The sequence below is a fragment of the Semicossyphus pulcher genome, unplaced genomic scaffold (assembly GCF_022749685.1).
Source record: "Semicossyphus pulcher isolate SPU_LCO1_2020_fin unplaced genomic scaffold, fSemPul1.0.p SCAF_8, whole genome shotgun sequence".
In the NCBI taxonomy this organism is placed as follows: Eukaryota; Metazoa; Chordata; class Actinopteri; order Labriformes; family Labridae; genus Semicossyphus; species Semicossyphus pulcher.
Genome location: NW_027211759.1, coordinates 30,406,399 through 30,424,072, shown reverse-complemented (window position 1 = coordinate 30,424,072; position 17,674 = coordinate 30,406,399). Strand labels below are relative to the sequence as shown.

Genomic DNA, 17,674 nt, shown 5'->3' with positions numbered 1-17,674 from the left:
AAACGTTGGCAGGTGTGTCCTACTACGAAAACACAAGCAGATGGCATGTACAAAGTTGACCCACTGGTGCCGATGGGCCACCGTTTAGAGATGTTCCAGCTTGACTCCGAAATGGCGATGTAAAAATATAATAAATTGTTAGAATATGGCAATAAATGTAACTGTATCTATATATTGTAACCTTCTTCTCTAAGGCGCTGCATCCAGGTCGCAGTCTCCCCTGGAGGCTTGGGTTCGAATCTCACTTCTGACAATAATCTTTTCTATCGTCGAAGAAGTGCTCATTTCCGTTTCCGGAATATCATGTTTACGAATGACTGAAATACAACTTTGCTGTCAAACACTGTAGAAAAGTGACTTCAACTTAAAACAAAAATAAGGCAATGAAAGGTATGAATTTATATGATATCATTATTCATCAGTTTAAATGGTTGTTTAAAATGTGCTCTATAAATAAAGTTTGAGTTGAGTTAAGTTATATCCACGGCAGTTTTCTAGCTATTGTGGTTTTGTATGTTTCATGTTTTACTGTATATATATTTTATGAGATATTTATAATGTTGACATATTTTATGATGTTAGTGTTGTGATGAATTATGGTTTTTCTGTTATATCTTTTTTAGGTTTATTTTTTATTTGTTCATTAATTTTTGATTTTTTGAAGGCTTCACATTAGATTAACCAAATACATTAGAATGTAAAAGTTTTCAACCAGTTTCACATTTAAATACCAGCACACCAAACTCTTCCTCACTTTGATCCAATGGCTTGTAGGATTTAGCAATTTAGCTAAAGATTATCTTCCCATCAAGCCTTATATAGAATTTTTAAAACTCAGTTCTGTAGTACATATCTATGTGAAAGATATGCACATACCAAACAGGCGCACACATGCACACACACAGACACACACACCAACAGAGCGTCACTAAGCACCTCTCCTCCCAGTTTTCAAACATGTTAATGAGTCACTCAGTCGAGAGGCCTCTGTGAGCCATATGGGAGGTACCAGGAGGAAATAGAGATGGTAAAAGAGAGAGAGACTAAAGCCAATAGGGAGAGGATGACGAAACTTTCAGTATGTGTGAGTGGCTGTGTGTGTCTGTGTGTGTGTGTGTGTGTGTGTGTGTGAGAGAGAGAGAGAGAGAGGGCGAGAGAGAGTTAAGTTATAGAGACGCACACACCATTTGACACCTGTCAGTGCAGGTGGAGAGGAAACGCCGGATAACTGAAACTGGAGGTTTCCTTGGAGGGCCCTTTAAATCTTTGACTGTTTACTTTTTTATTTAACTCTCTGGACTTTGTGCATTTCTGTTTGTGTATTTTTTGTGTTTTGTACACTGCTGAAGTTTACTTTTGGGGTTTTTGCTTACCATCCGTGCATGTGGTCGATGGTTTTTGAATCCCAACGTTCAGGTATTTTTTGAGGAGTAAAAACTGTTGGAGGAGTGAAAACTTTCATCACAGACGTTTATTCTGAGGCTGACTCCATCTTCAAGTAGTTTTTTGTTGGTGCGACAATCTTCAGATAAGTTGTGTAATCATGGCAGAATTCCCATCCAAGGTTACCACAGAGACTGGAACCTCCAACGCCCAGACGTCTCAGCAGGGGGGCAACAGCCTCCGAGGGCTGGCTTCTAGTGTTGCCATCAGGATGGACGTGTCTTTTATCCAAAGCATCCCAGCCATCCTCATGATGGTTGAAATGGTACGTAACCAACACACTGTTCTGTGTTTACGGTATTTAACTGACCTTATTACTAACTAATCATCTGTTCTTTCCTTTCTCTTCTTTTTCTTTTCCTGGCTGAAATCATTGCTGGATTCATGCTTTATTCTGTTGTTTTATTCCCAAAACAACAATCAATGTTGATGTGTCTACCAATAGTTTTTCTGACTTCTTACCTTCCACTGTCTGTGGTTCTCAGGTCCAGTTTTTCCTTTGAAGACATCTTTAAAAAAAAAAAAGGTCCAAAATGCATTTTTGAACACTGTAGCCTTTAGCCAATGTCACTCAAACAAAAGTTAGAGTGTGTTTGATTGGGATTAGTTTCAGCTGCGGATTAATACACGTTTGTGGCACTAGAGACTATTTACATCGACTAGATTTATGTAGGTGCAACTTAAAATAAAATACAGTGCCTATGATCAACATGAGTGTATTTATAGAAGTTCATGTTGCAGATTTATGTTATAAATGAAGCTGTGGTTAGACAGGAAACGTTTAAGTCTTTTTAAATTCTTTGTTGACAATGAAAAAATATATAATATCACAAGACTTATCTTTTAACTCCTTGATGGTAGCAATACTCTTATTTTATGCATATAAGTTGGTTTGTTTTGATTTAATAGCCTGATAAACAAATGAAAAAACTCCCTGTCATGTTTTACTATCAGACAACAGCATCACCAATATGTTCAAATTGGAAAACAAATTGTTGAAAAAGAGTGAGTAAATAAGGACCAGGAAATGAAAAGCTTGCTGAATAAAAAATTAAATGTTTTACTTGTTTAGCACAAGTTAAATGGAAACTACACTATTTGATAAACTGAGGAAATTACTGTCAAAGCTGCAGCAGCTTTAGATAAAATTATCTGTTTACCTTCACATGAATTTGAATGCATGTCCACAAGGTTCCCTTTGTGCACCATGAATGTCATGACTATCCATGAATAAGAACCATGGCTGTCACTGGTCAGAGCCTCGGCCTGGCAGAGAGCTCCAGCACAGTTACACAGTTACCAGGTCAGTCTGGAACTGAGCTGAGAAATAAGGAAGTGTGTTCACACACTTTTTAAAAGATTTGATTGTGATTGTGAGCTTGACAGGTTTGGTTGCTCTGATGTTTCCTTGTAAGATTGAATTGAGTTTCACCCTCCACTGATTTATTTGCGCTGAGCTCTGTCCACATAGAGGTCATGTGACCGGCTGGCTAGATGACTGACAGGTGCAGGTGACCTTTGTCCCATGAAGTCTCCGTCCCCTCCTCACACACCACTCTCACAATCCTGTTACTACACTGCACCTACAGCTCAGTCTTCAAGGACAAAGGGACCACAGTTAATGTTCACTCTGGGTGATTTTTGTTAAACATTTGTCACCTCTGCCATGTGTGAGAGCTTTATTGGCCTTTGGTGGTATTGTAGTAGTAGATCCAGTTAGGTATTAGAAGGCAGTAGAGTATGTTTGTGAGGTGTGGCAGGTGACATTTGAGTAAAGACTACAAAGCTTAACCCACTAAATTAGTTACTCAATTTTACTGAGCTTGCCTTAACATTTCTTTTACAAATGACAAGTTCAGATAACATTTTTTCAGCCCAAGTTTTTAAGAATATCAACAACCTTGGCCTATGGTGAGTGTTTCTGGTAGTGTGAGTTTGTTTACAGGCTTTTCTTAAATAAAACAGGAATAGTAAACTACTACCTGACAGCAGATGTACCTTACCTCCTGTGTTGCCAGCCATTATGCACGTTACAAAAAATAGCAATAAAGATAGTGAACAATGTGGGATACCACGAACACACCAACACACTGTATTTAAAATCACGTGTGTTGAAGTTTATGGATCTTGTAGAATTTAACACAGCACAAATATGTAAAAAGCAAGAAACCAATTCCAACTAATATTCAAAAGATGTTTTTCAACAGAGAGGGGGGTTACAATTAAAGGGGAAACCTTAATGTAAAGACACTCTGTGCTCGCACAACAATGAAGAGAAAACATAACCATCTGTGGGGTGAATTTGTGGAACTGTTTGAACATCGAACTCAAGCAAAGCATAAACTTAATTCTGTTCAAACGATTGAGAAGAGGAAAGATTGTCATAGCTTATGAAATTGATTAATTTCTGTACTTATTTTTTCTACTATGGTGTATATTTGTGTTATTGTTGAAAAGTAGATAAGGGTTAGGAAAAAATATACTTCATCTTACTCCTTTTCGAACATGAACTGATTGCTTTGTGTTGAATATGGCAGTGGATATTTTTGTTTACATTTACTTTTTATATTTTCCAATGCTTTTCTTGTTTAGACTTTTATTTTACTTTTATTCTAACATGTTCTAAGTAAAGATATCAATTAATCAATCAATCAATCAGATCTTTACACCAAGATCTAATGAGCCCTGTGCATACACCTTGATTTTCTTGCTGTTGGTGTTAAATGTTACTTACTATTGTTCCCAGTTAATGAAAGTTGCTTTGTTTAAATTGCTTTTCAGTAAAGTGTGAAAATAATTGTACCATAGAGTGTAAAAGGTCATAGGCTACACAAAAAAATTAACTAAACAGGACCTTTTTGTAGAGTTTTAAAGTTTAAAGCTTAAAAGAAAGCTGCATTTGTTGACCATTTAGCATTTGACTAACTGTCCAATAACCGAAATACTTTGTTTTAGCTTTGTTCTCGACCAAATCCTAAGGAAAATATCTGGCTAGGCCTATTAGCTGCTAAATGATGACTATGTTCAGTAGCTTGCTGCTCACTGCATCTCTCAGGGCCATAGACTGTAGTCATTGGTCGGGGCAGGTAGAGTACTAGCCTATGGCTGCCTGCTGTGCAACGAAACTGCACTGCAAACAACATCGGAGCGATTAGCCTAATATCTACCTATTTAACAACCTATTAAGTTACGTTATAAATTACTGGTCCTATCAAACCAAGTAAGATTATAGCAGCAAATGCTGAGAGTAATAAATTAGCAAGAGTTCAATTAACACTTAAGGCCTGTAAAAACCGAAATCCACAATAAACCTCTCACTATGCAAATTAGGGTTTCTCGACATGATAGTAAGCATCTATTAGAAATTAGTTTCAATCCAAGACCAATATATTGTAGTTTCTTTTTTTTGATATTGTGTTTAAAGTGGGCGTGGTAATGCTCAAGTGGGCTATTTATTATGAAAATTACGCAATAATGTCTGCAAACTTTCGGCATCTCAGCTAAATTTGCATGTGCATGCTAACTGCTAACTGTGACGTGTTTAGCAGAGCCTTTTGTAACTCACCATTCAGTGAAGCGTTGACAGGAATATTTTCAGATGTCAGGGCCCCTACCTTCTCCTCTGATTCTGACTCAGATGCCTCAAACATGCTGATAAAGGCTGCACCACGCTGATTATCATGTGCCGTGTTGTGTGCATACCAGAGCAGATGACTATGTGATTAACCACGCCCACAGGCTTCAGAAGCAGTCTAAACAGGGAGATGAACGTTTTTGACCTTGGTTTTCTTGTTATCAAGAACATTTATCTATTTCTGAACTTTGAAATTATTTCAGCATTTTGCCTTTTATGTTGATTATTTGTATTTTTCAGAGTTAGTTTCAATGGCTATGTTTAAGTAGAAAGGCAAGCCATTGCTATTAGGTGATTGAGTTGGACCTGACTCAACAACATCAGGAGTAAATGATGTAATGATATGCAGTTATGCAAGCGGCATACAGATTAAACAACAGATATTTTTTTGCTTTACCAGTTTAGAGTTTTGTTGCCAAGCAGCCCAAACATTCTCCTGCACTGTCTACAGGTTACCACAGATCAGCAGTTTTTTTATTATGTACATTTATCCGTAGGTTTTGATTCATCATTAACCAGTGAAGTCAGAGTCTGCTGTGTGAAGTACCAGTTTGATAAATGTAAACATACACAGTCTGCTGTATGTTAATCAACAGTATTCAGAACACATGGCTGAGACGGAGTAATACACAGAGTGAAAAGTCCCAATGATGTTCTCAATATCAGCACTGAATTCCTCTTATCCAATGAGATTACTTGTTCGGAACTAACTGTTGTACAGTATAATACATAATAATACACACTTATAGTGTCCCATATATTCTATGTTATATCTTCTGCTGCAGTGCAAACAGTAGAGGCTGTAAAGCGTGGTACCTCCCTTATCAATGTACGAATGTGAAACGCCTGATCAGTAAGCCTGAATACCGAATACATAAAGGTTAAAAACCAAATATTTGTGATACTGGCTAATTCTACTTTCAGTATGTTGCTCTGTTTTGCGAGTTGGGTCGTGGTGGTGGTGCATTACACTTTGCAGATTTACTTTGAAGAACTTAAGTCTAAAACAAAGTCCTATCCAGAGGAGATTATTTCTACTGGTCTGACTTGTCACACAAAGCTCAGTGAAAGTTGGTGTAAAACAGTTCTCCACAGTAACCCTTTTATTTTGAAAGGTTTGTTTGTTTCAGTGGGCTTTTTGTCTGACCCTCAAAGAACAGATTTTCGTGTGTGTGTGTGTGTGTGTGTGTGTGTGTGTGTGTGTGTGTGTGTGTGTGTGTGTGTGTGTGTGTGTGTGTGTGTGCGTGTATGTGTTTGTGTGTGTTTTACTTAACCTGCATTACAAACAGAGTTGAGAACAGAGTGAGATGTTATCTAGACAGATTGAGGAACATGAAATGAAAATCAGTTGACCTGATCGTTAAATGTTATGTTGTCTAGCATCAAGTACTGAGGTGTGTATGGCAACATCATTTTCCAGTTTCCCTTTAAAGACTTTGGCAACAATAATAGGCTACCTGGAGGGCAAAAAGGGACAAACTCAAATTCCTGAAACCAAACATCTTCCTTTCTTTGTGACTGCTTTCATTCATCTCAAGTTTTAATTTCAAAAAGCAGCTGGTTTCCTGTTTCAAACTGCTCCCTATAAAATATTAATAAATAAAAGGCCCCATGCATACTGCATTATAAAACACATTTGCATAATATATAAATACTGGAACCTGTCACCTAGTGCCTGGTTTAACTTTATAGCAGCTTGAACACGGGCAGTAAAAAGATAGACATTTACTCCATCCATTCACTTTTTTCTGAGTCATTAATTTACATTTAGTGATCATTTTAAAAAAAGCGTTGGACACTTAGGCTAAGTTTTATTTAAGGTTCCTCTTGCACTGATAGTTGTGTCATAATCCTTGCTGCCCTAGCTGTATTACTTAACATGTATGAACAAAGTGAGACAACAAACTTGACTCCAGCTGTTGGTCCACATTAAACAGTTTCAGGCAAGAAGTTCAGGTTATTTGCTGTTCCTCTCATCCAGAATATAGAGGTGCTTTGTTAAGACAGGTGCTTTGTAAAGGTCAACGTCACAGTATGCACTGTGTGTGTGTATCAGGTGTGTAAAAAGTGAAATGGGATCTCGGCATTCATAATAGTCTGTCCTTTCATGCCCTCTCTCATGGGACACAAGCAGACAGACCCAGGGGCAAAAAGAGGAGCCTTGTGTGGTTTCTGTCTGGATGACGGCTCACGTTTAATGTAGGGATGCACGATATTGGATTTTTTGCTAATATCCAATATGCCGATACTTTCCAACCCTTTTTGCCGATTTTGAACTTTGAAAAACTGCCATACTGTGGAATAATGTAATGAATCCTACTTGCTTTAATCATGCCCTGACTTTTGCTGTACCACCAGCACGTTTGTGGATTTAACTGAAATGTCTACACAAACTATCGGCTGGTTTGCCCTGAAATTTGGTTCACATATTCATGTTTAGAAAGAATTGTAATCACGCTGGTCATTCCTTAGTTATTTATCAGGTCAAAATGTTCCCATCATACTCTGCTGTACACTGTGTTTAGAACTAAATAGCTAATTTTAGCACGTAAATAAACTCAACTTAGGCGGTAAACATTTCAGCAGCTAGCATGTGAGCCCTGTCATTTCAACCGCATTGCCATATAGCATTTGTATTTAGCTAAAAGCATTGCAGTGTACAATACAGCCTCAAACAGCTACTATCATGGCTTTAAGTTGGTTTCTTAGTTTCATGACGGTCTTACAACACTCTAATCAGTCCTCCTCATCTGGAACTGAAGGTTCACCTCTTTAGAATACTAAGAAATGTGATTTTTGACAACATTGACAGGAAAGCCCGTACACATTCAAATACAGGCATAGGCGGCCTGTTCACCTCAAACAGTAGCTTTAGTCTCTCCAGCTTCAGTGCTTGTGTGGACGTTAGTATGTAGATAAAACTATCTCAGTCTAATTGCAGTGCAGTGCAGACCATTTCTTATTGTGTCACACTTTGTGACAAAACCCCAAAAAAGGAAAATAAAGTTATGACATCATAACACAAAAGCAGCATGATGAATCCATTTACTGTATAACAACACTGGAAGACTGGACTGATGTTTGCAACAGTATGTTGGTTTCCTGGAAGCAGAAGTGAACATATTTGGTCAGAGGGTTGAGCTTAGCAAACAATGTAATACAGTTCAACAGCCTATTCCCAAGGCTTATTCATTTACTTACTAAGTCACTAGTCATCTAGCAAGCTAACACACCAGGTATTGTGAGCACAGACACGGCCGGTTATAAGTGCTAACATATAAATAACATAATCATAGAATTTAACTCATTGAAAAATCTGGAGCACAGACGGTTTAGTAAGTTTAACCATACAACAAGCCATATCTTTAGCCTGACAAATTGTCTGTTTGTGGTTCCTTTTGTCATACCTTTCCTGTTGTGACAGGAATTAGTTGGGCCAACAGCTAGCAGCATCCATCTGTTACTTGAAGCAACCACAACCCTTACACCCCCCTACAGTTGTCATGAATGACGAAATGAACTATAGAGGCAAAAAAAGGTTTTTCGTAACAGGCTGTAAATATGTTTATCTCAACTTAATATGGGCCTTTAAAGTCTCAAGTAAATGGTTTTGGCAGTCTCTTTGTTGGCTTCGTTTAACAGTCCCAGAGGAAGTTGCTTCTGTAAAACACAAGCAAAAGAGAGAGAGGAATGTATACCTTATGCTGCTCCCACTAATATTTTTAAATAAACAATGGGTCAAATAAAATTGTGTAATTTGAGAGAGGTAGAAATTACAGTCTGTCTCTATCAGTCAGCCCTGTAATTGACTGGCGATCAGCGTGTACCAGCCTCTCGCCCAATAACAGCAGATCATTATTACACAACTCTCCTGTTTTGAGCTACAAGCCTAAGTTAGGTACTAGCCTGTGAACGCAGTAGAGCGGCTAAAGTGCTATGCCTTTTCCTCAGGAGTTGCAAGAGATCAAAACACAAGTAAAAGTTCATCGGCCGAACAGAAACACGACTCCAGGAACTGCTAATGTTGCTCTTTGTGTTTTATGTGTAAATAGGCAACTGTCTGTTAGCAGTGTCAACAGAATGTCTCTTTATTTAGCTGGCAGCTTGTTGTGCTGCCCCCAAATGGCAAAAAATGGATCAATGCAGGTAAAAGACAAACTTTTGAAGATGCCTACTTCATTATGCATAGAACAAGGATTAACACTAAGAGGAGCTCAATACGCGGCAAGTAGGAGGGGAGGAAGATCCCAATAATAATGCTTTTTATGGACATGTGGATTTTGTATTTAGACAGATTTTTAAAATGCGTGAACCTGCCCCCAAAGCAGTCTCATTAACACACTTTACACATTTTATAATTAATTGTTACAGATGAACAGCTGAATTGTTTCTCTTTAGTCAAGTAATTTTCCCACTTTGTTTGTCTTTAATTTTGTTTGTCTTCCTGTCTGTCTCTCTTCTCTCCAGGGTCTGGGGCTGCTCCACTGGGCGTTAATAGCCAGCGCCCCCTACACAATATTGCCAGTGTACGGCTGGGTGATGTTTGTGGCTGTCACTCTGTGGATCCTCACCACCATCCTCTTCTTCATGATACTATTTGGCGTCCAGCAAAATCTCACCTTTGTCCCCTGGCCCCTGACGGTAGGGAAGGACCAGAACAATGAGAGAGCTCTTTAATGAATGTAAAAATAATTATCAATGATTAAGAATTATTTTAATACATTTCTAAAGTCACTCAAAAATATCCTGCTGCCTTCAAACCACTTACACGTTGAGAAACCACCAAAACAGTTCTAATTTTAGCAGGAAGTATAATTTTAGGACCCTTAGAAATGATACCACTAACACTCAGATTCTCCCAGTGCAGCTTATATTAGTTGCATTCAAGCACAAACTGGCTCATAAGGCACACTTTAGTGAGACATAATGTCTCTCCTATGCAGGAGCATAGGGCTTTTGGATATTAACGCATTGATAAATGGATTAGAAACCAGAAGATGCTTCAGGATTCAGATTGAAGACTAACTGTCAAATATCAGGGCTCATTGATCTAATGATAAGAGGCTTAGAAAATAGGACAATGAATCAGGCCATGAGATGAGAACACCAGGGCAGCAGTTTAAGAAGAATAACAAACCAAGGAGATAAGGAGGCAAGATTTAGACGAGGTGCAAAAGGGGGGAAAAACAACAGAAAAGAGTGCAACAAAAAACAGGGGAAGCTTTGATGGTGGTTAGCTAATGTTTTTCCTCTTTTAACAGGTGATGGGGTATAACAGCATAGCAGCAGTCCTCTATCTGACTGCCTTCTTGGCCAACGCAGCGTCTGTGCATCCATTCGGGTCAACCATTTTCTTTGGACACTTCGCAGCCGCTGCTGTAAGACGCGCGACACCACTCAAACACAAAGAACTGCTTAAATGTGCAAGAAATACTCTGGGGATTCATCTGGGATCAAGTGTCTGCAAATGGAAATATCTGTCAAAGGAAAAAAAAAGTTTGATCAATAGACAAAAATCCAGGCCTCACTCATTCAGGCATCAGGTGATGAACACCAGGCCCAGTTACAATGTTTAGCCTCCCTTACACTGTTATCTTGGTGTGATTCTGTTGGCAAGTTTACCTGCTGGGCTGTGTCGGGTACACACACACAAAACTAAAAAAAGAGGCATAGTAAAGATGGAGGGTGAGGCTTTTAATGGCTCACAGGAATGTCATGTGATTGGGAGTGTAGAAGTACGTTCTGCTGTTTACAGGGGTAAATGTTCAATGAAACACAGGAGTGTGAGGTGGATGTAGGGCAGTGTGTGCCGTATGTGTGTTTGTGTGTGAGAGACAAAAACTTGCACACTGGCACAAAGATTACTAACATTTATAGTCTCTTCAGCAGGTTAAAGTCCATGCTGGTTTACAGCTACAGTAGCATTTAGAAACACCCTGCCCTATCACAAACCCTTATCAGTAACATTTTACTGCCCCTCTGGAGGAACGCGGGATTAATGCCCTATAAGGTGACTGTAAAAGCTATTTAAAAACAAGTATATGGAATCTTTATCTGTGTGAACACATAAAGATGTAAATTTATCTGTGATTTATGTGTCCTGTTGAAGATTTGAGACCTTTGCTCTGCTCCATGATGTCATTAAGGTGTGATATTTTCTTTCTTGTCCCCCTGTCGATGTCTATCTTCAGTTCTTTGGTGCTGTGGTTACAGTGGCGTATGGTGCCAGTGCATTTTTCTCCTATTTGGACTGGAAGGGAGATGGAGGAAACGCTGCCACCAACACAGTGCCGACATAGGACTTAAACTTGTGATGCTGACCAGGAAAAAGTCATGAAAAGTCATGTTTCCTTTCCCCTGAATGTAATTACAGTCACTTGAAAACAACTGTTGACTCTGGTGTGATCACAATATTGAGTCTACTGAGTTTCAGACAAACTTGGTAGACCTTTAATTTCACATTATGAGAATAATTTCTAAATCTACGGAAGCCCTGAGCAGACATGCATCCATACATTTTATTTATTCCATTTTCCTGTGAGTTATTTCTGGTCGCTGGTTCTTGAGATCTCGACTTATTTATCACGTTATCACAAGGTAACGACGCGGCACCACCATAACATCAGATGATCATAACTCGTATCCCCAGAGTTGTAAAAGCACAAAACGAACATAGAAACAGGTTTACCTTACCTCATTAGGGTGAGCAATGGCAGCATGGCCTGTTGTAGTCTGAAATAACACAGTGACCAGCCTGTTGTTCTGTTTTCTAGATCGCTGGAAAATGATCCCATTATCACGAGAAAAGGAGCTTTGATATCTCGAGATAACGGGAAAAATAAGTTGAGAGATGATTAAAATGCATGGATGTATGTCTGCTAAGGCTTCCGTATATATCAGCGCTGGATTATCCACATTAAATGTAGCTCTCGATACTGTATCCCTACACAATATTTCTCTAAAGGGACTGAGTTATTAGCTACTCATGGCTCATTTCTTGGCTAGGAGGACTGAAATTTTGTCCTAGCTAACAAAAAAACAAAAAAACTCAAACTTGTGTTTACACTTTAGTATCTATGCAGATTAAACAAACAAGTTATGACATGATAATTAATTATCTTAAGAGTGCTAAAAGGTGGGTTTTGTGACCTTTGTTCGCAGCCAGGCAAGCTAATTCCCTGTGCTGAGCTAAGCTAATCTAACTAGCTGGCTGTATCAATCCTCCCAACTCTGCATGAAGTGGACATATATAGGCCTATATATATATTAAATATAAGGTTGCCCTGCTTTAGAGATACTTTAAAATTAATAAACAAAATAAAACTAAAGAGGGGATTAAATGTGACTTTTTTATATATATTTTTTTTACAGTACCATACTACCAACATTTACCAAAATATTAGTAATAAAAGAATATTGTAAAATGTATTGTGTTTTTACCAGGGGATCTACTTTGATGATATTAGTTTTAAAAACTGCTTTAAAATATCATTATTAGTGTATACTGCTGTTTTGTCCTTGGTCCTTATTTAGTGATGTTAGATTTCCGCCGTTTAGTGTTTTATGTTTTCGTCCCTGTCTCATCTTGAGAGCCTGACCAAAGACTTTAAACATTTCTTAGCATATTGTGTCATTAGGAAATCACACAAATAATTAATTACTTATTGTTAAAATTCTGTTTAATATTTCTTGTTTACAGAGTATTGGTTCGGCTGGTCGGTACTGTAGTGTTAAGCCTGTACTGTACAGGCTTGACTCCTGTGAAAGCTTTCTGTTTTGCTTATGTTAAGACCCCTAACCTGACATGACAGTGCAGATAGTGTAGAATGAATGAATGTGTTGTATCTGTGTCTTACAGAATCCATTTTGATTTCCTCTCTGAATATTTCAGCTCATATAGAAAAATAATGTCTCAATATGGACCAAGCCAAAACACTGATGATAAATATACAGAATGGGATGAAATGTACTGAATATATAGTAACATTGTTCTGCAGATCCCTTTAATGATTCAAACATCATGTGGGAGTGTTTAAATATGTATCTAATTAACATCATATAGTGCTCAACTACTGTTGTATGTGCCTTTATAAAATTTGTTTCATACAAAATAGTTGAATACTAGTGAAATCCAGGTTCATTCATGCACACGTTCCAATAAAATAACTTGTGATTTCAAAGTCAGGCTTTTTGATGTTTATTTGAAAATATGTTTTTACTAACAAATATTAATACAATTTTTCACCAGTGACATAAATATATGTTTACAATTACAGCTGTCATGTAGAAAACACTTGGACTTTGTACTTAAAACTTTAATAAAGATCTTATTTCATATTGTAGACATACGCACATGTGTGCACGCACACACACACACACACAAAAACAATCACTATATACATTAAAAATGACATTCACAGGCACAAAACTCAATCCGATGAGTTTTCAAACTGACCAAATAATTAAAAAACATATATTAGTTCTGCTATTTTCTTCAGGCAAAGATTCAGTTATATCAAATAGTGTCCCTTGCTTACACTGGTTTACATAAGAAGCACAAGGATGTAATGAAAATCACAAATACAAATCCAGTACCAGCACCAGAGTTCATGTTTCCTTATCCCAGAACAAACCGGAACTAATGATCATTGTGAATAAAACAAGGACGGTTAAATCAGGATTAGGCGTCTTAGCTCCACATTCCTGTTAAATCCATTTGAATATCCCTAGTAGTCATGTTGTCCACTGGTGTTGTTGGGGAGCATTAAGAAGCCCAAACCTTCCATGTTTAACCCTGTAACTAGAGTGTCTTTAAAACTCATCCCATCCCACCCATCACATGAAACATAAAGGAATGCATGTATGAAATTTCCATTGGAGGCCATGTGTGCACAGACTGAAGATCTAGTAAGTGTCTAGTCAGCAGTCACCATCGGAGCACACTCACAAAAAACACAGACCACAAGTTAACAAATTTCTGAAGGCCGACTGACAACATAAGCACATGGAGGAGGAGGCAAAGTTTGAGTGTCACTGCAATTCAGTGCAGCTGTTGTGTTTGGAGCCTGCAGGAATCAGAGCTGTGACCAGCAGTCCTTGACTCAGGTCCAGACCTCGACCCTCCTTCTCCTGGAAACACACAGAGACATACAACTGTGATTAAAGCAAATCATTCCAATCCAGACTCCTAAAAACCTATTTTAGCTTAGTTAACTTTAAAAATGTTTACCAGCCTACAGACAACTCACAGCTCTGTACTCCACAAACATCTCCTTGAAGGCCATAAAGTCAGTAAATGTCAGCAGCATGTCAAAGATGTCTCCCGGCACCTCTTCCTTATGTTGCCTGCAGATTCAAGAGATATATGTTCTGAATCTTATCACATTTTCAGCGTACTTTTGTGCCACCTAGTGGCCTCATGAGAAATAATGTTTGGAGCAACAGATGCATCAAACAACAGGTGAATCAGAGAAAATACTGAATGAGCTGACTAGGTACTTTCAATGACACCGTTAAATGCACACACAAACAGTAGGAATAAAATGGCTTTGACTTATGTCATCTTACATGAGCAGGTCTATGAAAGTGTTCATTTTGAAGCCGGGGATCTTCTCCATCAGCTGCAGCTCCAGATGTTTCTCCAGCAGGTCAACCTGCACAACAGCCATGAGTGTGATGTTGAATTTCGGTCAGATACATAATTTAATCCTATACCATATTCTTTAAAGGCAAATGTGGGATATTCATTAGACAAAGAGAGATGTCCTGCAACTCACATATTCATTGAAGATGGGTGTGTAGCAAAGCTTGTTCTCCTCAGAGTCATCAAACTCCAGGTAGTGTTTCTCCATGAAGCTCTGCTGAAGCTGCTGGAACTGGTCCTCTTAACAAAAAGTTATGGACATGTAGAACATCACTTACAGTATCATCACCATTTTTTGGTTAAACACTCACGATTTCTGTCTTCAGTTGGCTAAGAATCTACGCTTAGCCCTGTACACCTCTGTGTTCTCAAGAACAGATCAATTTTAGTTTGCTAATGTTGGCCTTTCTTTATTAAGTATTTTACATGTGTTGGACTAATGGGTACCTTCTACATCATTTCTCTCACAGCATATAATTAAGGCTCCTGTGAGGAATTTTTACTGGTTTTGAAACAGATTTTGATTACTCTATATGATCTACAAAAGCAAACCAGACCATCAACAACAAGAATGATTATTTCTATTTTAGTTATTAGTTATTTTTAATGCCTGAAACTGCTGGCGGGGGGTAGGTGTCAGACGAAGCCATTAACTGCACACTGCTTTTGTTTACATTTCCAAGGGCAAATATTTAAAGCAAGTGATACATATGGCTAAAGATTGACTGAACTGTTTGAAGCAAATAGATGATACTTTTGATTGCAATATCTTTAAAAAACATATGTCTGAAAAGCAAGAGAGGCCTTAATTTTCTAGAAAATCACCAGACAATAGACAATCTCTATGTACTGTCATGTTGATGCATAAAGTTATTTTTCACAAAAAGTCAAACTGGATCTTTGTATATTTATTTTCTTAGAAAACCTTGACAAATCCTACCCATGATGATTTCCTCTATGCAGCCAATAACAGCATCAAACTCAGCATCTGTAGATGAGGAACTGAAGGGAGAAAAACAAGAAATAAATGTCATGATGGTAGACTTTAACTATATGTATATCAATCATTCATTCATTCATTCATTCATATATAATATTCTGCTGTATAGAGTTGTAAACTTAAGTCTCAAAACTGAGATCTTGACTTGGACTCGACTTATGAGATACAATCTAAAGACTTCTCTTGAACCTTGAGGATAAACACTCAAGACTCATGTTTTGACCTGTCAAGTATCAGAAGAATACGAAATAAATACTTAAAACAGGGATAGAAAAGACTTAATTACCACACACTTTGAACACTGACTTAGACATATGCTAGTGTGGAAAATCCCCTCCACCTGCCTCTCTGCTACCTAGATGAGCATCATGTGGATGCATTGCTCTGATAGTTTAAACTGTGTGCATTATATAAGCTTGTATTTTTAATAAACTTAGTAATTTATAATTTATTTGCTGTGTTGTAATGTTATTTCCTTTCTCCTAGATTTACATGTTTATTTAGATAAAATCCGTTTGTCTGATTATAAATTATGAGGTCAACATCAATACCCTTTGTTATTCCTTTCTTTTGTTATCAGACCAATGAAACTATATCCCAGAATAAAGGTTTTTGGCCTTTGCTCGTCTGTCCTAACAGACAAACTACTAATTAGTAATAGTCCGTAAACTAGTCTATTTAAGGAGATATCAGTAGTCTTTAAGCTCAATATTCTTCACCTACAGGGAGAGAGATAAAGCCTGACTTGCTGTGACAGACTTGAAATCCGATTTGGCCTTCCCTTAAAGGACTTGAAAACAGCTCCGAACAACCCACCTGGAAATAGCAAAGTTTTCTTCGTCCATGTCAACCATTTCTACGATGTTGTCTCCACAGTTTCGGACTTCTGGAAAATGAGAGAGGCAATATCTGAGTACGTCTGTTTACATCTAAGTATCTGTTGTATGAAACAGTTAACTAGAAAATACCCAATTATTTTACAACCAAACCAATTTCAACGTTCAACCAAACGGCATCCTAGGCTAGGTAAGGCTTTGAGTTAACTAGTTTTGGTCGTAATTGAATAATAACGTTTGTTAGCTGGCTGGCTTAGTGACGGTTAGCTAACGTTAGCTAAACACATGTAATGCTAGCGTTCAATGAATATGAACTGTTAAGGGTTGTTAGCTCGCTATATTTAGTCTTTTTCCGGATTTGAAGTTGTACGTTACACCTTCCCTGACCTGCACTTATATCAGTTAAATTGATTCAATTTACTTACTTAGTTCCTGGATGTCCATGTTTTTTAAACAAGTCCTTAACGTGGATGGTAAGTAGCGAACGTAATGTTGTTGCCAAGGGAACGGCGAACATGCGTACGTCTCTGCGTTCTGTCCGGTAAAACAAAATGTGTGAACGTTGGTTCCTGCCTAAGGACATTAGTGAGACACGATTAATTTAACTAACTTAATATCAGTGACAGTTGAAGAGGTCAAGTTTATTCTTTGGTAGCATTGGCAAATATTTAAGAGCATGTAAGGCAAATCACTTAGCCCATTAGGTCTACCTGAAATTTGAACAATTATAGGTTGTATACGTCTATGTGATTAAAATAGATCTTTTTATTCTTAGTAGAATAGTTGTACTCTCCAGAATAAGTAAGAATGAATTCATTGTGTAAATCATCGCATGCAGACTAGTCCATCAAATTGTCAGAAAGAGCAGAGAGGCATTAATTTGCATCGACATGGAGTAGCAGCAAAGTCTGCTAGGCAAATGGTTGGTACAGTGTGGCTAAACAGGCCAGAGCAACAACGTGTCCTGTTTTGTAAATTACCACTGTTTTTCGTTATTGTATTGTTTGCGTCTTGAATTCAGCGTATGAAGAGTTTCCCTTTAAAACAAAATAGCAGTAGGTTAGCTTCAGAAAAATAACTGGTACAGTAGGTATTTAGTTATGAAAACAGGAGTAGAT

General features: G+C 37.8%; 2 protein-coding genes across 4 annotated transcripts; one reads left to right on the top strand and one right to left on the bottom strand.

Annotated features, from left to right (window-relative positions):
* The first annotated feature begins 1,148 nt into the window (after positions 1-1,148).
* On the top strand, positions 1,149-13,346 carry pllp (plasmolipin). 2 transcript variants are annotated; one of them, XM_069687293.1, is made up of 4 exons: positions 1,149-1,708; positions 9,545-9,718; positions 10,339-10,455; positions 11,269-13,346. In XM_069687293.1, exons 1-4 carry the CDS (start codon positions 1,544-1,546, stop codon positions 11,374-11,376), a joined length of 564 nt encoding a protein of 187 aa, XP_069543394.1. In that variant the 5' UTR covers positions 1,149-1,543; the 3' UTR covers positions 11,377-13,346. The 2 variants fall into 2 exon arrangements, with proteins under 2 accessions (XP_069543394.1, XP_069543393.1); XM_069687292.1 differs by having other exon boundaries at positions 10,339-11,352.
* Positions 13,257-17,059, bottom strand: arl2bp (ADP-ribosylation factor-like 2 binding protein). 2 transcript variants are annotated; one of them, XM_069687294.1, is made up of 7 exons: positions 16,982-17,059; positions 16,537-16,606; positions 15,661-15,722; positions 14,854-14,960; positions 14,645-14,730; positions 14,326-14,422; positions 13,257-14,206 (listed from the first exon to the last, which is right to left on the bottom strand). In XM_069687294.1, exons 1-7 carry the CDS (start codon positions 16,998-17,000, stop codon positions 14,108-14,110), a joined length of 540 nt encoding a protein of 179 aa, XP_069543395.1. In that variant the 5' UTR covers positions 17,001-17,059; the 3' UTR covers positions 13,257-14,107. The 2 variants fall into 2 exon arrangements, with proteins under 2 accessions (XP_069543395.1, XP_069543396.1); XM_069687295.1 differs by having other exon boundaries at positions 14,172-14,206; positions 14,307-14,422.
* Positions 17,060-17,674: the final 615 nt, after the last annotated feature.